The following is a 20,369-nucleotide window of genomic DNA, read 5'->3' as shown; positions in this document are numbered from 1 at the left end:
GTCAAAGTGACACATGAAAAGCACTTTAACTGCACGCCTCTCGTCCATTCTTCTCTGGCGCGTTCCTCTAACCCTTTTCACAGTTGTTCTTCCAGAACGCACACAGACACTTTCCACCACACGCCACAAGCAACACGACAGCGCAGAAGCTCAACAGACACGTCCCACCCGTTGGGAGCGTTGCGAAGTGATTCATGAAACCCTTTTTTTTCTCTCTTAATAATCAACTTTGGCTAAGTTAGCTGTCTTCTCGCAAAAATCACATTCGTGGTCCACGCGATTCGTGATTTGATTTTTGAAGTTTGCAGCCTCCACTTTTTGCTCCTTGACGTCTGCTGCTTCTGTGTTTCATGAGACACAGCATTCAGTGATTTGAACGCAGGGACACGTTTGGAGGAGTTGCGCATACTGGCGTCATATCCACTTTCGGCTTTTCCGAATCGTGAATCACATTCCCCGCACCGTAACCCCATACAGTGAAGGAGGGCATCACAGGCGGATTAGGGCCGTGTGCTCCATCGTCCTCACCACCACCGCACCCCCCAACAGCACCATCATCCTCAACGCGGTATCCGTCGACGGTGGTAGCAAAACAGCAGACTCTGTGCCTCGTCAACATCACGGTACAGTTTGACTTCCCTCTTATAGAACTGGATTCCATCGAAATTCGCATCCGCCCTGATCTTACATCCTCGCTGCGAGTGTCAGCATGACAACCAAGTCGTCTTCCTCGGTGGCTTCGGCCGCCGATCATGCTCAGGACAGCGAGAGGCAGCCTCTCCTTGGATCATCTTCCACTTCTCCCGACTATCACGCTATCTCTCACCACTCTTTGCCATCTGCACCACGGGCTTGGCGTTCGAGAGGCTCACCTTACCTCACTCTCTTCCTCCGTTTCTACTTTGCCCTGGGCGTGCTGCTCTTGCTACCTGTCACCGTCCTGCTCATAATACTGGCCATCAACTATTTTGAGCCCATTCCGTTGCTCCTCCCTCCCCATCGCTCGCCTGCTGTATTGCCCTTTTGGTTTTGCCTCATCTCGGTTTCCATGCTAGGCCCTGGTCTTCTCTTCTTCGAGCTTGCAACCCACGCTACCAATTTCTTTCATCTCTTCGTCCTTTGCTGCACCGTGGCCGACGTGGTGCTCCTCCTCGCCGTTCCAGAATTTCGTGTCACCCACTCTTCCCTCGGCTTCACCTCCGTTGCTCTCTGCTTCCTTTCCACGCTCTGGGCCTTCCTATCATCTCATCATCTGCAAAAGCAAAAAATTCCCTTCACGCTCAATCCTGATGTAGGCGCTCCCATTGTCACCGAGATCCCACTGGCACGAGCTCAAGCAAAGTGGAAGAGGCGTTTCAAGCTCTTCTGGGCCTTGTTCGGTTGCCTTGCTGTCGCCCTCGCTTCTGCGCTCGTAACCTTGGACTTAGTGCTAGACGCAGCCGATTCTGGTTTCCGACCTCTCGGCAATCTTACCATGGTGCATCCCACTTCACTCACTAAGCATCCGGTCTACCCATCCGATCCGGCCGATGTCAACCCTTATCCTGTTTCGTTCCGCCTTCATCTCGCCTGCGAGTCCACTCCTGCTCGCCCAGGTACCCTCAAGTCGGACAACGCTTCCGTTGATGCACCCACCGCCCTGGTCATGTCGGACCGAGGCGTGTCTGGCGTAGTCGCAGCGCAGTTCCTCCGCGAGATGGTGGCTTCCTCCCCTTCTAATTCTGGCGGCGGCGACGATGGTCACCTTGCTCTAACTCGCGTCTGCTTCTGGGACCGTATCGGTTACGGTCATTCAGACTTTGTCTACCAACCTACCTCGGTGCGCTTGCAGACCGAAGCTCTCTACCATGCTCTTCAAAAGCATGACCAGGTTGACCTCAACGCAAGCCCTCAGCATGCTGCGGGAAAGAAGGAAAAGGGGGATGGTGAATTGCTCGGAAAGTTCATGCTCGTCTCCACCGGCTATGGTGCTCTTTTCGCCCAAGACTTTGCCATTCAGCATCCTGACCTGGTGCATTCTTTCCTCCATGTGGATGCAGAGACTCCCGCCTCTTGGTACACCGACACAGCTTCTCAAGGTTCCGGAGCACGTGCAGGATATCTTGCCGAACGTCACGGACCCTTTGGTTCGCTTTTCTACGACCTTCTGCCTGCTCTCATCGAGCCTGTCGGCATCACACGCATCATCGGCCTGCTCAAAGGCAAGACGGTAGTTGACCGCATCCTGGCTCCAGGACAACGCGCACGCGCAGCGCGCCAACACGACATTGGTGGCGGAGGTTGGAGAATCTATGGCGCTGGTGGTGGCAACCCGAGGCTCCTTATGTCGTCTTGGCTAGAGCGCTTGGACGCCAATCTGGGCACTGCGAGCCCTAACTTTGCTCGCCTCCGCAAGTCCAGTTCCGACTACCAGACGTTGCTGTCCAAGCGTCCTGTCGCGGTGCTTTCCAGCTTTTGGAGGATACATGCTGACATCGATGGCTGGGGTCAGGAGCAGCGTGAGACTTTAGTGGCACCAGCCAAGAACAGCTCAACCCTCATCGGTTGGTGGCGCGTCGGAGACCGCAAACGGAGGACCGGCGGTGGCGACGAAGGTGGTCCAGCTGGAATCTGTTCAACGAAGATGGGCGTCATCTTCTGCAAAGAGGCCGTTCGCAAGCTCATTGCTGCCGGTCAAATGTGGAACTCCACAGTCGTATCTCCACTTTCCGCCTGAAGGAATGGCTTTACCACCGCATCGGTGACACAGGTCTACATGTAAACTAGATATAACGACAATGACGTGGCTGTATTTCCGACGCATCTGTCTCTCCGACGCGCTATTAAATATAAATTTGAATCTGATGGTAGTACTCATCATGATCGTAAGCTCGGCCGCCTGTGATCACAACAAGTTGAAACTTTGATTGCCACATGGTGAGATACTATGATACGTGATGAGATAACAGAAATCAATGCTTGCAAAGTGAGGAGCTTGCTACTGGAACTGTGTCAAAGAATCCAAATTCGCCAGGGTCGTCATTGCTGATTGAGCTGAGAGGCTCGCCATCGTCCAGCTCATCCAAGAAGGTATGCATTGGGGGTGGAGGTGGAGTCATTGCTGATGCCAAAATACCAACATTGCTATCATCAGACCTGGTGTTGTAAACAGCAGCTGTGGCTGCAGGAGGTGCCGTGTCCTGCTCCGCTTCGTCCTGGCGGTTTCCCCGCCTCTTGCTTTCCTTGAATGGACCTTTTGCCACCAACTCCCGTTCTGAATGTTCTCGGGTGATCATGCCGTCTTTGGACAGCACCTGTTGATCACCCTTTGCCACCTTGCGTCCCACCAACTCAGCTATTTTGCTCTTTGCCTCATGTTGAGCTCGGAGCATGGTAATTTCGGCCTCCAGCACAGCAATGGAAGCGTGGAACTTCTCGTTGGCTTCTAGAACTGACCGTCGGAGCTTTCGTGCTTCCCGAGCGTTGGGTTTCTGCTGGTAGGCATCAATGGTGTCATTGAATGCCGAGGCTGATCGTGGCACAGCAAGTTCCTGCAACTGCATTCTGGAAACTTGCATTGACGACGTGGAACCGCCGGCCAGACGGCGTAGAACCTTGTCTGGACTTGGATTAAGCGTGATACCGGAGTCTGAGAAAGCTTTCCGGGCTGCCGACTGTGTGAGGACCTGTGCGCGTGACTGGGCGTAGACGCTTCCAAATTGTGCTTTGTCGATAAACGCACCCACGCTCTCTGCCGAATGGCTGACCAAACGCTGGTATGCCGAAGTGAGCGGACCGAAGATAGAAACATGTAGCGGTTGCATCACATGCGTGACGTGTGGTGGCAGCAGGAATGGAATGGTACGGTGTGACCAAAGGACATCGCAAAACGCCTGGCTTGTGTGTGACTCATGGCGGTCAAGGATGAGTAGACGCCAATCTGACGGCTTCGACGGCCGTGTGCTGGGCTCGAAGATGGTTTCCAGCCATTCGACGGCAAGCTCGCTGTTGGTCCAGCCGGAGTCCGACTTTGAGAAGTGCCAAGTACCAGGGAACCCATTCATACGACGCTGCTCTCCAACGGTGTGGCGCTTGCCTTTTGTGATGATGAGCGGTGGTAAAACCTGTCCGCCGCTTCCAAGGTATTCAATGACAGTTGCTGACTCTTGGGTTCCTGGCTGTTCCCTAAACCGAGAAGCTGGGTCCCCAGAAGGTACAATGACTCGCTTACTAGCGCCAAGCCCAAACATGGACCCGGTCTCGTTCATAATGAAGACGTTGGTTGACGCCACTGAGTACTCACGTATGATCTCGGCAAGAGTATCACAAACCATTGACGAACCACCTCCTCTGTTGTTCCGGTGAGGCGTGCATTCATGATTGTCGTGGCAGCGTGACCAATGAGACCGAATTGTTGGATGTCGCAGCAGGAACCCCTGCAGCCAATTGCGCCCAAAGTTGGCACGCCCTGTCTGACCAACGCGACGTAAGACAGTGTTGGCGTACTCTCATAAGTGCGGGCGTCAGAGGGTACCCGCTGCAGGCACAACGCCGGATATGGTCGACAAGGGCGCTTTCGGCGGCCGGAGTAAGTGCCTGCATGCTCATCTGAGCATCCTTCTTGGGCTGACGGCCCTGAATGCGATGGCGGAGCGTTGATTTGGGCACATTGTGGGCTGCAGCGGCTTGTCGAATGCTGGAGTATGTCCCATTGCCGAGCTCGCTAGCGGCTAACTGCAGCCGAGCTTCTTTGGCATCCCGCTCGGCGGCGGATGCTGTTCGAGCTGCCATTGACCGCTTTGAGATGCTAGGGCCGGCCATTGCGAGCTTGGGAATGCATGATATTGTTGACATCAGGCGGCATTTAGCGGCTGAAAGGCCAGATTCAGGGTCCACAATCACGAATGGTATCAAAAAGTCGGTTGGTGGGGCTCAGGGACGGAGTGAAGGCACAGACGCGATCCATCCACACTACTCACACCATTCTGGTGGGGCTCAGTAATTCGAGTTTACAGTCGGTACTACATGAATTATGTTAAAAAAAGGGGTTACTAAGTGCACACGTTTTCAAAGCGATGCTTACTCAGAATCTTTCTGCTGTTGTTCAGCGGAAATGGGCAGAAAGGCAGAAGCAACTAGGACGCCGCAAGCCCACGACCAGGGGAGCATGATATTGACAAGAGGAGAGAAGCAAGAACGAAGAAGCTGTAAATTACAGAGATCAAGGCAAGAAAGAAGAGCTTGACTCAAAAGAATACGTGTGCGCGTCACGAACCGACATGATAGCAGTGCTCTCCACTTTCCAAGAGATGGGAGGGGTATCCAGAAAGTGGACGGCCTCTGGGGACTCACGATTGTGCGCAATGACCGAATGTGTGTTGAGGAAAGCTGTTTGAAGGTCGACAGATTGCTCTGAAGAGCGCTTCTTTTGGTTGGAAAGTGAGAAGAGAAACAGGTCAAGAGAGTCGTCGAGACCTTGTGCTTGAATGATTATCGCGAGAGATGGGTCTTCAAGCCTCGATCTTGGCCTCTTGAACCTTCTCAGCCACCTCGTCTACCTGAGCATCGGCGGCCTTTTCGTCGCCAGCAGCGGATGCATCAGCTGAGCTCTGCTCACCACCGACGAGCGCACCAGAAGGCTTGCGTCCTCCGCCCCAAGCACCTGTAGGTGGCGCGGCACGGGCCTCGATAGTAACCGCAGGTGCAGTATTCTCTGCAACGGGGGAAGACGTCTCTGCGGCGTCGGACTGTGCTTTGTCGGTGGCACCAGTCGCATCAGCTTTGTCCCTCTTCTCCTTCTCAGCCTTTGCTTTCTCCTTCTTGGCCTTGAGTTCCTCTTGCCTCTCCTTTTCACGTTGATGGAGCTTCTCCTCGATCTGTCGCTCACGCTCAGAGGCGTCAACGGGCTTGGCATTGCCGAATGGGTTGGGCTTGGAGCTGTTGCTTGAAGCGGCAGCAGCGGCAGCGCTCTCAGCGGAGCGAGGCTTGAGGTCAAGCTTCTTGCGCTCCGCGGGAGCCGTAGCGGATGGAGCAGGGCTGGACGAGTTCGAGCTGGGCTTCTTGGCAGTACGCCAGTTGTCGGTGGATTCAGAGGCGGTGGCTGCAGCGGGAGGTTGACCACTGGTACGTCGCTCGGCGGCACCGAAGCCAAAGCCCTTCTTGGCGTTGCCGGGGCTCTCGGGGGGAGTCTGGTCAGGCGTGAACTTGGAGCCAAAGCCCATGCGTTCTTGAGATGCAAAACGATCGTCGACATCGTTGGCATCGTTGCGGTGACGGAAGGAGGATCGTCGCGAGTCCGAGTCAGCCATGCCAGAGGGACGGCGCGAGTTGGCAGGGGAACGGCCCTCTACAGGCTTGCCTGTCCTCCACTGGCTGGCAAGGTCGCCCTGGCTGGGTTCCGCCGGGGCGAGATCGCGTGGAGGGCGGTTGGAAGGGGGTGCGGACTGGAATTTGGCACCAAAACCGCTTCGAACGCCACCGCTGACATCCATGTTGTCAAAGCCGGAGCCTTCGGTACGAGGTACACCAGACCGCTCGGGGCGAGGAGCAAAGCCACCGCGAGGCTCTGCAGGAGGCAGCGGGCCAGCGCGGCGCCACTGAGAGGCATCATCAGCCTGGCTGGACTGCATGGGGCGGTCGCCGCCGAAGGCACTCTTAGGTGGCTCGGCAACGCTGATACGGACGGTTCTGCTGGCGAGCTGCGTACCGGTACGGTCGAGAGCAGCTCGGAGGTCGTCCTGAGACTGAAATTCGACGTAGCCGAAACCCTTAGGCTTTCCGTCGTGTCCAGTGACGATGCGGATACTGACGGCCTTGGAGGGAGCGAAAAAGTTTTCTACGTCGGCCTCCATGACGTCGAAGGAGAGGTTGCCAACGAAGGCGGTGAAGGGGGGCTTGTCGGGGATAGGATGCTCTTCGCGAGGCGGGTAGCTTCGCTCGGGACGTTCAAAGCCACGGTCGGCACCGTAGGCGCGATCACGATCGACACGATCGGGAACGCTGGAGAGGAAGTCACCGCCGCGACGGTAGCTGGAGTCGCGAGGAGCAGAGGAGATGGGAAGATCGTCCATCTCATCGGCCCAGGAGGTCTTGCCGGTGGACTCGTCGGCCAAGAAGTCGTTGAGCGCCATCTTCTGTCCCCTTTTAGGCGCTATATTTTGTAAAAGCAAGGGAAGAAAAGAAGGACAAACCGTTAGCTACGGTATGTGGATGAGAGACGAGGCAGAGTTGCCTCTGAAGGCGAAATACTTACGCATGATGGGCGAGTAGTTCTGTCGACGAGAAACGGCGAAAGATTGGAGAGATTGGAATACGTCGTCCTAGCGATTATGAGCAGGACTGGAACGGTTTGAGAAAGACCCTGCGAAAGAAGAAAGCAAGGCTTGTTGTTGTGGTTGGTGAGGAGGACACAGAGTGATGAATTTGCGACACGATCAGCAAAATGAAATTCGTGATTGAGAATCATGAATCTCAGAGTCACAATCACGAATCGTGAATCGGGTCACGGCTCACGCTCACAGGCTGGTGTGACTGTTTGTGTGTCTGCTCCAATTCACGATTGGCCAAATGACAATCGCGAATCTCCGCAGAGCGCCACCCACACTCACAGACTCACAGACTCACAGACTCAGGCTGATGAGCTGTGCTGGGGAAGCCTCCGCTTTTTGCGCGTTGCTGGAAGAGAGCCTGCAAACGACACACACAGCGGAAAAGAAAAAATTTAGAGGAAAAAAAGGGCGCATCTCAAGAAGATTCACGATTTCGATTCACGATTCGTCGCTGAATTTTCGTCACGCTCAATTGACTGCTCTGGTGCAGCAGAAATTCGTGATGGGCGTCCCTCCTCTGAAAATCGATTCAAGTTTAGACTCGGTCGGAAGGGTCTAACAATCACGAATTGCCTCGGAATCACAAATCGTGAATCGTGAATCTTTTTTTTTTTTTTTTTTTTTTTTTTTTTTGAATCACGAATCTCCACGCTCGTGTCTCACGCCTCGTGTCGGTGTCGCACTTCGCATGTCTATGGTAGCACGTCGTGTCTAGAAGAATCACGAATGTTGGTTCGATAAGCGTAACATTCTTACCAGGAGTCGTGAGTCGTGAGTCGCGAGTCCTGAATGCGCGATGACACGTGATCGTTGATCAAAGCGTTCACTCGTGACTGATTCTGGGCTGCTTGGTTTGGCTTCCACGTAGCGAGCAACCACAAAGTGACATCCGTGAGTGATGGCAAGCAAGCACGAAGCTTGATTCACGATTCACGACTCACGACTCACAAAACGGTTGCTGTAAAGACTTGTTTGAGCTGCTCGATTTGCTGGCCTTGCCAACCCTCTTGACACGCCAGGACCGCAGCCACCATTCCCTACACGTCACGTTCATCATGGCCAAGAGAGTCGCCGATTCAAAGCCCAAGGCTGACAGAGTTGTCGTCGACAATTCAAATCTCACCGAGCTAAAGGCGACGTGCGATGAGGCGGTGGAGCGCATCCTATCGCGTCAACCAGGAGCGAATGGATCATCAACCAAAGCACAGGGCTTTGCGCCGTTCAAGGTCAGCCATTTTCATACCGATTTGCGCCTCGTGCTTGGTTTTGTCGCTTCGGCCATCATGATCGGTACCTCGATCTGGGCGTACTTCGTGGAAAAGGAGTGGAAACGCAACAAGCAAGCGTGCGCCATCGCTGTAGTCATCTACATTCTCTTGTCGGGCATCCAGATGGTTGACTCGTATCTGCAGGGCAATCTCATCTTTTCGGGCACACGCAAGACCACCTCGGATCCAACAGAAATCGAGTCACTCACCATTGCATCACCTCCGCTGCCAAAAGCTACCAAGTCGAATTCCCAGACCAGCGCCGGTCAAGCCATCTTGACGCCTCCAGCATATACTCTCCAGATTGACTACACAAGGAAAAGCAGTGAAGCAAAATCGCTTCTGGCACGCAAGAACTCGTCGCTACCGCTGGGACATCTAGGTAAGTGGCGGACGCTTTGGCAAAGCCAGCATGTATGACTGACTGACCTTGCTTCCCTAATCCTGATTTCCACAGGCGAATGGTTCACCGAAGACGGAGAGTTTGTCGAGCCAATCTTTGAACAGCGTTTGCTCTCCGGTCTCGAAAAGGCATTTGGTCAATAAACAGGCACGACGTTCCATGTTGGCCGTGTATGCAGTTTGATCTGTGATACCCTTGCATTATTTCAATCTCACAATTACCGTTGCACTCCATGCTCCGTGCCCCATGCTCCGTGCTCCACGCTCCGTGCTCAAGATATACAAGCGAGTGAAGCACTCTGACCGCGCTGCTACCAGCATGTCCCGATTCACGGTTCACGATTCGTGATTCCCGCGAATCACAGATTTGCGCGATGAGCGAGGCGAAGCCGTTGTTTGAGCAAGCATGACATGGCAAACCACGCTTGGTTGCGGCTTGCAGATCTTTGCAGTTGCAGTCACTCAAGACTAGTCTTGAATAGAGCAACACTCACAGACTCACAGCAAGCGTGAACGCAGAGAGATGCACGAAGTTGCGGTTGCTTTTCGTTGCGTATTGTGTAAGTATAACTTAGATGTGAGAAGCAAAAACGGATATCTCGCATACTTTAAAATGCCTGAGCTGGTTGCACTTTAGAAGTTCCCGATTTTGGGGCGATTACCAAGGTCTTGATCACGATTAAGCGCCCCGATCTCAACTGAGAGCTCCAATCGTGAATCACAACTCTGCGCGTTCTTCTTGTCCAACACTCTGTCACTTGGGTTTCCATCTTTGCCATTTGCCACCACCCTCGAGCGAGTGGGTGAAACGACGATATGGCGACTCCACCGCACATTCCCAAGTCTCAGGGACTGCGCTTCCAACAGCAGGGGAATGCTGCTTACGCTAAAGCTTCGGCTGCTAAGGATGCGGCTGCTAAGGATGCCCTCCTCTCTCGTCGCAATGCGCTGTTGCAGGATTATGCTAAGATGCACCAGAAACCTGCTTGGTCACCATCCATCTCGGCCGCCTTCCGCTTCCTCATCATCATCCGCGTATCGTCCGCCATGTACTCAGTCATCAAGGACTGCGACGAGACGTTCGGTTACTGGGAACCGCTTCACCTTCTCGTCTTTGCGCGCGGTCAACATCACGCATCCGTGCCCTTCCAAACCTGGGAATATTCGCCTCAGTTCGCGATTCGATCTTGGGCTTTCATCGCACAGTACTGGCCTCTTACCAAATCGCTTGCCTACTTTGGTGTTGGCAAACGTCAAATCTTTTTCGCCGTTCGCCTGCTTCTCGCCTTTGTCTCTTCCTTTGTAGACGCCAGGTTCTACAAGGCGGTTGCCGATGTCTTTAGCGCTAGGGTGGGACGCTACTGTCTCATTGCTCTGGCTACCAGCGCTGGTATCTACGAAGCTTCCACTGCTTTCTTGCCCTCCACTTTTGTCATGCATGCTACTACCCTGGCCTTTTCCTCCTGCCTCTACCCGGCACGACTCCCCTCGTCGCACCCGTCGGTTCTCTCGAATCCATCGCAGCGACCTTTCCGATCCGAGCGCCTCCTGCTCGCCGCATTTTCGTTCGCTACGGGTGCCATCATCGGTTGGCCTTTCGCCATCATCCTCGCACTTCCGTTTGTTATTGAACAGCTCCTCCTCCGCGGCGACGACATTGTTGCAAACGGCAATTATTCAAACTGGGTCATGTCTAGGTGGTCGACTGCAATTGGCGCCGCTGTTCTCTCTACCATTCTTGGACTGCCTGCCGTTGCCATTGACACCCTGGCATACGGCAAGCTCTCCTTTGTGCCACTCAACACTGTCCTCTACAATCTCTTTTCCAGGAGCCGTGGCGCTGGTCCTGAGCTCTATGGCACCGAACCACTCACCTACTATTTCTCCAACCTGCTCCTCAATTTCAACGTCTTCTTTCTTCTTGCTCTGCTTTCACTTCCTCTCATGCTTGTCACCGCAAGGCTGGATCCCAAACGCTTCCAAAGGCCAATGCTCGAAACCAAGAAAGGCCACGCGTCGACGGAAGAACCGTCGAGCCTCTTCTCGCTTGCGCTTCTCCGCATTGCTCCTTTCTACCTTTGGTTCATTCTGCTCAGTGTGCAGCCACACAAGGAAGAACGCTTCATGTACCCGGCCTATACGCTACTCTGCCTCAACGCCGCCGTCTCTCTCTACCTGATCCGCTCACTTGCCGAAGTTGGCTTTGTTCAGGTCACAAAGTCTCCTTACCGCGCTTCCAAATCGAGCGTATTTACGACCATCACCTCTTCGGTGCTTGCGATTGCGATTCTGCTTGGCGTCTTGCGATCTGTGGGCCAGCTGAACCACTATCATTCACCGTTTGATGTTCTGTTTCACTTTGAAGGGTACGAGCTGCCTCGCGTGGTTGCCGACGTGTTCCCGGAAACGCTCAGCCCGGCGATCCAGCAGCGCATTGCACGCGGTCTCTCGCCAGTCGCTACGGAGCAGGAGAAGGAGTACAACGACCGAGGCTACGGAGCTGAGAACAAGGGTGTCAGTGTTGACCTCTCGATCCACCTCACACCATTGTCGACGCTTGACAAGCCGGTTAGGCTGTGCTATGGCAAGGAATGGCACCGGTTCCCCACCCACTTCCTCGTCCCCGCGGGCGTCGAGGTCGAGTGGATCCAGAGCGACTTCGACGGCATTCTTCCCAAGCATTTCGATGTGGACGGAGCTTCGGCGGTCGAGCATGCGGACGCTGTAGCGCATACTCTCGAAACGTTGCTTGGCTGGGCTTGGCCGTGGTCCTCGATTACGCGGCGTGTTCAGCGCGGATTCAATGATCTCAACCAGCAAGAGATGGACCGATACGTCGACGTGTCCACGTGCGACTATCTTGTAGACCTCGACCTACCGCATCGAAGCTTGGTTTCGGGCGCAGAGTCGCGCTACGAGCCTCGCTATGCTAGCATGAGTGACGAGTGGGATCGCGTGTTTTGCGGCGCTTTTCTCGATGCCGAATTCAGCCGCGCAGTCGTGGATCCGCGCGAGCGGTTGCTCACCACGCTGGCGCGTAAGGCTGGCGCTGCCATGCATCGAGCTTTTTGGCTGCCCACGTCGTGGCCGGGCAACGCTAACCTGTACGGCGACTACTGTCTCCTTCGCAATCGCCAGAGCAGGTTCAAGCCCGCCGCCTCCACCACCTAAAGCGAGACTTGTGCACTTGTCATGTTACACTTTTATCCCTCACCACCCGCCATTTGAACAACGCGCATGTCATCGAAACTCCTTTCCAAAGTCGATCTTGGCAATTCATGATTGTGCCTGTGTGCTTTGGTGTGTCGTGTTCTGAGTTCAAGCACAAGTTGAGTCGACACAGCCTTGATGCGAATAAGTTAATGCTTTTGAAACCATGTGGAATCTGGTGAATTGTAAACGAGACCGAGGCGGGATGGTCTAGAGCATCTTTCGCAAGCGTTGATCCGGGTCGTGTTCGAACGCCAATCGGACCTCGTCCTCCTGGCATGCCAGCATCAATCTTGCGAAGCCGGCCGCTCTACCTGTTCCTGCACCCTGACCTACACATACGACCAGACCCAGTGAGCACAGTGTGGCGAGTGGCGCGGTGAGTGCCGGCTCATGCGCAATCGCTGTTGAGCCAAACGACGATATGCCGTACATCCTACACACGGCTGTGTGGTGAGCGACGACGTCGGCGAATTCTGCTTCTGCCAATCCGCTTCTCCTCAGGCACGAGAGCAGACTGAGTAGCACCATTTTCGCATGCAGAGAAACACTCAGGATGTGCGACACTTTTCCGGACTTGACCATACTGTCCAGCACGGATTTCATGTCGAGAATCGAGACGGGTTTGGGAATCAAACTGCCGCAAACTTTCGCTTGCAGCTCTACCAGTTCGATCGAGCGCCGACAGACGTCGAGCATGCGTCGAGCGTCACCGGAGACGTTGGAAACGCGTTTGCCAACGTACGTGATCGCGTCCAGACTGAGAACTTTGCTACACCCATTGTCGATGCTAGCCTTGTCCACCACCGCCGAGTCGTCCGTCTCTTGGCTGCAAATGCCCAGCCGTGACTTGACGATCTCCACCAGCTGCCTATCCGTATACGGCATAAACGTGATCCTGGTCATACCCAGCCTACTCGCCACTTTGGCATTCAACGTCCTCTCTGGCAAATCCATCGTGTTGGCCACCGCGATCACTACCAACCTCGAACCGCGTGTGTTGGGCCAATTGAACATGTTGTACATCACATCCTGCCTCGCCGTTACCAACTGATCCAACTCGTCCATCAAGACTACTGTGGCTGCTCTACCAGGACCTGCGCCTACACCGGCTCCACCAGCTGCTCCAGACATCTTGGCACCCACGCGTGCAAAGTGCGAGCTCAACAATCCAAGCGCTGTCTTGGGCGACGTTCGCTGTCCTCCGGAGATCGCCGACCAGAGCAACGTGTACGCCTGTGAGGCATCCGCGAGCTTCATACCGTTGATCTCGACAAACGAGAAAGGGTTCATTTCGTTGCGTTCGGCTCGAGCCGTGAGTGCACGGATCACCTCGCGTACCGTAGCCGTCTTACCAGTACCGGGAACGCCTGAGACGTAGACGCATCCACCGATACCTTCCTCGACCGCATCTTCGACGCAAGCCATGATCTCTTCGTACTGATCCTCGCGACATGGCAGGTGGTCCGGGGTGGCACCAACGTGCAGCAACCGTTTCGCACGGTCGTGCGCACTGAGCGTCTGCGCCTCTTGGCTCGGCAGGAGCGACAGCTTGGGTGGTCGTGCAGGCAACGTCGGGTGAGGCAGACTGCGCGCTTTGAGGCCCATCAATCGCGCTTTGGATCGAGGCGTGGCCTGTGCTTTCACAGGGCTCGCCAATCCCAGCGACATGCTGTGTACAGTGGAGAGCACGCGTCGTTTAGAAGGGGTCATTGGCGGAGCGTCTTTCGGGAGCTTGCGCTTGCGAGGCGTAAGATTGAAGGTCTTGCCACAATTGTCATTGTCGTCATCATCGAGCTCGGCATCGCTGAGTGGAGCGCTGAATTGCGACCCTTCATTGTCGGACGATTCGGGCGTATCGAGGTGCATCGCTTTCACCAGCAAATTGTCTTCCACTTGAAACTCGTCACCACTCTGAAACGAGTCGTCGGACACAATATCCGAGTCTGAGGCGAATCCGTTTGTCTTTTTGCGAGAGTATGTGCGTTTGCGCGCTTCGACGCCAGCAGAGAGCGAGTCCTCTTTGCGTGGTCGTCCAGGTCGTCGTTTGGGTGCCGAGTCGTTGAGGTCGGCTATGGACGATGGTGTGCCAGTGGCACGACTACGATTGGGCTTGGAAGAGTCAAGGTCGATTGCGGAAGCGGCGGCAGACGAAGCAGAGGCTCGTGGTGGGCGTCGAGAAGCGGATGGCGAATCGACAGTTTCAGCCGAAGCTAACTGCGAGCCTTTCTGCACTTGCTCCACGAGATCCTTGACGCCCTGACCTTCCGATGTGGCCACGTCGGAAGAATCGTCGTGGAGATCCCAGCCGGCGCCTAGCTTTCCCTTTTCGATCAATCTCGCCCAATCGATTCTCCAGAAGAGCTCTCTGTTGGGATCCACTGCGCGTTCACAGAAAAGATGGGTTGGGAAAGATTTGTTCTTGTACAGTGTGTGTGGCTTGGTCGGCCTTCTCTTTGCATTGGAGTTTGGGTTTGTGTTTGCATCAGGTGCTGCTGTTTGGTCGGCGGACTGGTTGGGATGAATAGCTGAAAGCGCAGACGACTCCTTGATCGCTTTGGCGCATTCAGCGTGGCTCGAATGGATGTGCACCTTGGCGATGATCTCGTCAACGTCGAACGAGTAGTCGTGCAGGGACGGACCGGCTTCGAACGTGTCGCCTTCCTTTCCTGATCTTGCGCTCGTCTTTGTTCTACGTTTGGTGAGCGAGGTGGCTTTGTGGGTATAGTAGATCTCGTGTCGACTTGTGATGCCGGCCATGCGCTTTTTGGCCATGGTCGACATCCACTCGGGCCAGTGAAGGAGTCGACATACGCCAAAGATCTTGCCCTGTTCGGAAGCATCTGTCCAGAGATGGGTGAGGACGCCGGCCAGCGGCGCTTGGTACGAAGAGGGAAGGTAGACGGCATCGCCGATGTGAAACTCCTCGGGCTCGACGGGCTGTTGGGATGAAGATGGCGATGGTCTTCGAAGGCGTGGATCTTGATACTCATCGTCCGAGGAAATCTCTTCGCCTTCGGAATCGGGGACTGTCTCGATGGGACGTTCTGTACGGGTGAAAGCGCGAAAGTGGCTCGTGGAAGCGCCAGCTTCGGACGATGGTACTGGATCCATCGGCTGGAAAGAGTAGGTGGGCGTGATGGCGGGCGGCATGGCTGATATGAGGAGTCGAGTCGCTGCGTCTGCGAGCGGATGTGGTTCGAGATGAACGAGCACAAAGACGACAGACTACATGGGAGTTGTTGGTTGAGAGGCAATCATGAATGTGAATGCGAAACCAACACGCAACAACACCACTTTGTGATTGTATCCACTTTGGTGCTTTCTTTGTTCAACGTTAAGCCAGTCACAGTGTGAGTCTGTCTTTCGCATTTGCTGCAATCGTGAAATTCACAGATTGTGAAATTGTGAATCACGAATGTCGACGAATATTCGTGATTTATTTTGCACACGATAATCACACGTATTAAAGACATGGCGTAAATTGAGGCGTTAAAATGTCAGACGCGTCAAAGAAATCAACCGCACGAGAAGCGGCGCACGTACCATCCACGATCGACTCGGTGCAATCAGTCGATTGATGTTTGTGAGTCTCCAGCTTGCTTTGGTTGCGCATTCACATTGACCGTCGGCAGCAACATCAACTGGCAAGGCGTCTCTCAAGTATCATTGTCACATAGTCCACACCGGTCGACGCTGTTTGAATCATGCTCCGTGCCCGCTCTGGAGCCCAGATGCTCCGGAGACGATTCGGTTCTGTACGCAATCCAAATGTTCGTACGTTGGCATCCACATCACATAGAAGCGAGAAACGCTATTACCCACCACCAGAGCCCTTCGTCAGCAGTGTCGGCGATAGCATCTCGATCGAGTCCTCTCCCTTCTCCACCTTTGGCGCATCCCCGGACCTTCTAACTCACTACCTCTCGCTTCAACCTGCGCCGCTCACCCTGCGCCAGCTCATGGCGCAAGGCGGAAAGCCTGGGCAAGCGCTTACACCCGAACGACTTGTGCTTTCGGCGCAACATACACATCGAGAGCTGCCCATTCGTCTAGCAAGGAGAGTCGGCGGGTTTCGTGCGCTACCTTTCATCGTCGGCAGCAATCCGTTCATCTCGAGAATCGCGCGGCTCTACGCATCCAGTTTCGAAACTCTGGTCAAGTTCGGCCAGATTCAGACGCAAGAGGACAACCAACGATTTACCGACGTCATCGAGGATCTGGTTTCTGCACATGCGCAAAACATCCCGACGCTAGCTAGAGGGTTTCAAGAGTCGAGAAAGTATATGGACGCACGTCAGATCTCGGCGTTTCTCGATGCAGCAATTCACTCTCGGATCGCGATTCGCATGATTGCCGAACAGCATCTGGCACTTTCGGCTACGTCGAACGATTCAGGCCATCTGGCGCCGAGATCGACCAACCACGCTTCGCACCATGACAGCTACCACGAATCTGCGCACTACCGCCTCGACCCAGACCTGCCGGCCGAAGGAACCAGCAAGCAGGGACATCATGAGTATGGCAGTCCCACGGCGGTTGGAATTATCGAGACGCAGCTCAGTCCGGCACGCATGACGCGGATGTGCGCTGCATTTGTGCGCGATCTGTGCGAAGGCACGCTGGGCGCTGCACCAGAACTGATATTGGAAGGTGACCTAGACGTAACGTATACCGGCGTACCTGTCCATCTGGAATATGTCATGACCGAACTCCTGAAAAACTCGTATCGGGCGACCACAGAGAATTACTTTCGATCGCAAGCGTCGGGTTCAATGCCCCCGGTGATTGTGACTATTGCTCAATCGGCCAACCACGTGTCGCTGCGAATTCGAGATCAGGGTGCGGGCATCTCGCCTCTGAATCTCCCGCACGTGTTCAGCTACGCCTTTACCACGGCGGGTAGTGGAAGCAAGCTCGAGGATGCAGAGGAGACTGGTGGCGGGCCGTATGCGATGCAAGCCGTAGGTGGCACGGGCGGAGACGCGTTAGCAGAGATGGGTAAGATGGGTCTTGCGTCCGGCTTAGGTACATTGGCTGGCTTAGGATATGGACTGCCTATGGCGAGGATCTATGCCGAATACTGGAAGAACGGCTCGGCGTTGGATCTTGTCTCGTTGTACGGCCATGGATGTGATACTTTTGTCAAGTTGCCAAGGCATATCGAGCTGTCGAATACTGTCATCTGACCATCTTTGAATGCCTAGCAACCACGCACTCGCTCTAACCAAAATGCGATCATCATATACACACATCATTATACCGTCAACAATCAACTGAAATTGTACGCGTTCGGTTGTTCTTGGTGCTCTCACGCTCATCACGGACGATTCGCCACGACTTGCTATGGTTTGTCGCTGTATTACCGATGCTTGCACACGTGTGGTGCGCAGTGAGCGCAGCAAGAAAACACGGATGCATCGGTAGAATTCCAACAGAAACGATACGGTTACACGAAACCAGTAACGAGAATAGTGCGCGAGGTGGGTGGAGGTTGGGAAGCGGGAGGTATCCGATCAAAGATAGGTGGTATTCTGCCTTGGCAGAGCCAAGGTGGTTGTAGGCGGATGTGCAGCTCACTCCCTCTTGCTGAGCGGAATGACGGGGAGCGTGAAGAACGAGTTGTAGGGGCTCAAGAAGCTAGCGGTTCCCAAGTAGAAGCCTGCGAAACCAGTAGCGATGCCGAAAGCGCCACCGGCGGTCTGAAGGTGCGCATTGCCAGTGTACGCGTGTGCTCCCAAAAAGATAAAAGTGACCCAGAGCAGGAAGATCAAGACAAACAGCGAGACCGAGCCTCGTGTGGATGCGATCTGCAACAACAACGGCACAACAAGCAACAGACGTGTATCAGCAACGAGGATGCTTCAAGCCAAACGTCATGAGTGTTTCGCGACCGTCGTCACGCGCGTCGGATGTAGTTTTTTTTTTTTTAAATAGATTTTCTAAAGAAAATAAACTTACCAAGTAAATGGTGGTGATACCGAACCAGATCCAGAGGAAGAGTCCAATCGCATTGTCGGCCTCAGCAGCGTAAGGCGAGCCCTGGGCGTAAATGCCCGGTTGACCGTTGTAGGTTCCCATGAAGCCGAAGAAAGGAATGAGGAGGACCGCGTAACCCCACCAGAACATTCCGAAGGAGCAGAATACGGTGGCACCGAAGGTATTGCCCGAAGCAAACTCCCATAGACCGGCAAGGAACTGAGCCAAACCACCGTAGGTGAGCGCAAATCCGAGTACGGCGTTGGGAATGTTGATTCCTTGGACCTGAACGTTGTACAGCGACAGAAGAAGCGTCGTTGTTGAGAAGCCGAACACTGTGAGTAGACGAAGAAAAGCGGGAAAGGGTTCAAGAAAGTGTCAGCACCTGCGCCATCTTGGATCTAGAAGCGTGTCAGCGAATTCAACTTACCACCAAGGGGGAGAGGATTACCAATCTTCCTATGGCTGTTGGCGATGGCGAGGAGATCGTCGTCGGCATAGTGACCGCCTGGGGTCAAGGTTCGACTGAGGTAGTTTCCGCCCACACCACCGCCGTTGTAAGTGGGAGCCTGGTGAGCGGCAATTGCCTTTTCGTTATCAAAGCTGTGATGGCCATTGCCATTGGCGTTGGCGTTGTCGGTGAGGTTGGTGTGACCGTGGAGGGTAGAAGCCGCACCGTTGGCGTTGGTAGAGGTGACGGGCGTGGTAGCCGTCATCTGGTGACCGGTGGCAGACATTGTGAGGTTGATGCGGAAGGAAGTTGCTGTCTTGCGCGAAGTAGGGATGCGTCGAGATGGTGGTGGATGGGGTCGAGGATGGGGTCGAGGATGGAGGAGGAGCGAGTTCAAAGATCGTGACAGAAGTTCGATGCGTGAGTGAGCCGTCTGTCAACTGTATACTAGCGCACGCTTGGGACTGCGATCCTGAAGAGGTTAGGAAAGTAGGCGGGTGGATCTGTTGTCGTTGGCGTTTGCGGCCAAGCGCACTGACTCACCACACTGTGACTCTTTCGACCATGAAGCGAGAGGGGAAACACACTCGTAACCTCGAACCTGTGTGCCTGTGTTGATGGAATGCATCCGGCTCAACCGCATCCACGCACAGACCGAGAGGCACACCAAGAAAGGGAGGCTCAACAAGTTGCAAGTCGCAAATTGACCAACGTCGAGTGCTGCGAATCGCAATTACGGGGTTGGCTTAGATGCTTGGACTTGGTATAGAAGACTAAAACCCACTGATGTGTTTGGACGCGCTGTTTGCATGTATAGTGACAGAGCACACTTGTCCTTTGGGTGGGTGAGAGAACCAACGCAGTTACTCACGACTTGTCACTCGTGACTGTCAGCTGTTGCATTCCTCTGGTGAATAGATTATCTATAATAAAAATAACTTGAAATAAAATAACAAAGCGCACGCCGACTGTGAACCAGCCGCGGAAATATTAATAAAATGCGGCGGCTGTCTGAGAGTGCAATTGGTGCCGGATTGGCGTCTCTGGTTTCCTGCGCACGTTCGCGTTCCGCTTGGTGATTATGGCGTTTCGTGATTGGTGACGGGTGGATTCGTGATTTATGGCGAGAAAGAAAGAGAATCACGAATGGCGGGCGAGTGATGAATGCGGGGTAACATACCACGTACGTACGTCAAATTAGGCGGATATGTCGGAATCACGGAAACTGCGCTTTTCGGCTTGCTCCGTCGGCACAAACTCTTGCAGTAACTCAGGCCTAACCGAATCTGGGATGACGACTATGATCCAGGCTGCAGTGTTTTGATCTAGCATATACAGTATCAATCGATACATCCATCTCGACTCCTTGCCTGTGCTGAGCACGTTTCGTAGTAACTAGTTCGGCTCGATCCGAGTGACACACCACGTTAACAGCACCAACTCGACGCTACAGGACGCGCCATGTGACCTTGCGCCTCTATCGTCTACACAATCGTGAATCCCGCCCGCATCTGGCAATGGCGTTGGCTTGGCAGAGTGCCACAAAGTCGCACACTTGACGCTTAAACTTGAGAACCCTACTTCATCCCTTGCAAAGCACGCACGCATTACTAGTGGCTTGCGCTTGGCATTCGACGTGATCGCGAGCTCGAGGCACGAGATCAACCCCAGCGCGTTCGCAATGTCCTGCTAACCGCACACTAGTACAATCACGTCACGGCATCAGCAAGTTTGGTCACATCTTTGTCCAAG

The 20,369-nt window shown here is 54.3% G+C and overlaps 7 protein-coding genes across 7 annotated transcripts; 4 read left to right on the top strand and 3 right to left on the bottom strand.

Annotated features, from left to right (window-relative positions):
- Nucleotides 1–709: 709 nt before the first annotated feature.
- Nucleotides 710–2,716, top strand: UMAG_06092 (uncharacterized protein; the record flags this gene model as incomplete). The annotated part of the gene is made up of 1 exon (XM_011394148.1): nt 710–2,716. One exon carries the CDS (start codon nt 710–712, stop codon nt 2,714–2,716), a length of 2,007 nt encoding a protein of 668 aa, XP_011392450.1.
- Nucleotides 2,717–5,489: 2,773 nt separating this feature from the next.
- Nucleotides 5,490–7,235, bottom strand: UMAG_06090 (uncharacterized protein; the record flags this gene model as incomplete). Its single annotated transcript, XM_011394147.1, has 2 exons — nt 5,490–7,129; nt 7,232–7,235. 2 exons carry the CDS (start codon nt 7,233–7,235, stop codon nt 5,490–5,492), a joined length of 1,644 nt encoding a protein of 547 aa, XP_011392449.1.
- Nucleotides 7,236–8,362: 1,127 nt separating this feature from the next.
- Nucleotides 8,363–9,121, top strand: UMAG_06089 (uncharacterized protein; the record flags this gene model as incomplete). The annotated part of the gene is made up of 2 exons (XM_011394146.1): nt 8,363–8,957; nt 9,033–9,121. 2 exons carry the CDS (start codon nt 8,363–8,365, stop codon nt 9,119–9,121), a joined length of 684 nt encoding a protein of 227 aa, XP_011392448.1.
- Nucleotides 9,122–9,793: 672 nt separating this feature from the next.
- UMAG_06088 (dolichyl-P-Man:Man(6)GlcNAc(2)-PP-dolichol alpha-1,2-mannosyltransferase) lies at nt 9,794–12,148 on the top strand (the record flags this gene model as incomplete). Its single annotated transcript, XM_011394145.1, has 1 exon — nt 9,794–12,148. The coding sequence occupies one exon, from the start codon at nt 9,794–9,796 to the stop codon at nt 12,146–12,148; it is 2,355 nt and encodes a 784-aa protein (XP_011392447.1).
- A 249-nt stretch (nt 12,149–12,397) lies between these two features.
- Nucleotides 12,398–15,340, bottom strand: UMAG_06087 (origin recognition complex subunit 1; the record flags this gene model as incomplete). Its single annotated transcript, XM_011394144.1, has 1 exon — nt 12,398–15,340. One exon carries the CDS (start codon nt 15,338–15,340, stop codon nt 12,398–12,400), a length of 2,943 nt encoding a protein of 980 aa, XP_011392446.1.
- A 554-nt stretch (nt 15,341–15,894) lies between these two features.
- UMAG_06086 (uncharacterized protein) lies at nt 15,895–17,376 on the top strand (the record flags this gene model as incomplete). Its single annotated transcript, XM_011394143.1, has 1 exon — nt 15,895–17,376. The coding sequence occupies one exon, from the start codon at nt 15,895–15,897 to the stop codon at nt 17,374–17,376; it is 1,482 nt and encodes a 493-aa protein (XP_011392445.1).
- A 387-nt stretch (nt 17,377–17,763) lies between these two features.
- Nucleotides 17,764–18,903, bottom strand: UMAG_06085 (uncharacterized protein; the record flags this gene model as incomplete). The annotated part of the gene is made up of 3 exons (XM_011394142.1): nt 17,764–17,997; nt 18,149–18,501; nt 18,597–18,903. The coding sequence occupies 3 exons, from the start codon at nt 18,901–18,903 to the stop codon at nt 17,764–17,766; spliced, it is 894 nt and encodes a 297-aa protein (XP_011392444.1).
- Between the last annotated feature and the right edge of the window lie 1,466 nt (nt 18,904–20,369).

Source organism: Mycosarcoma maydis, chromosome 21, assembly GCF_000328475.2.
Source record: "Mycosarcoma maydis chromosome 21, whole genome shotgun sequence".
Lineage (NCBI taxonomy): Eukaryota > Fungi > Basidiomycota > Ustilaginomycetes > Ustilaginales > Mycosarcoma > Mycosarcoma maydis.
This window is presented reverse-complemented; position numbering and strand designations above follow the sequence as displayed.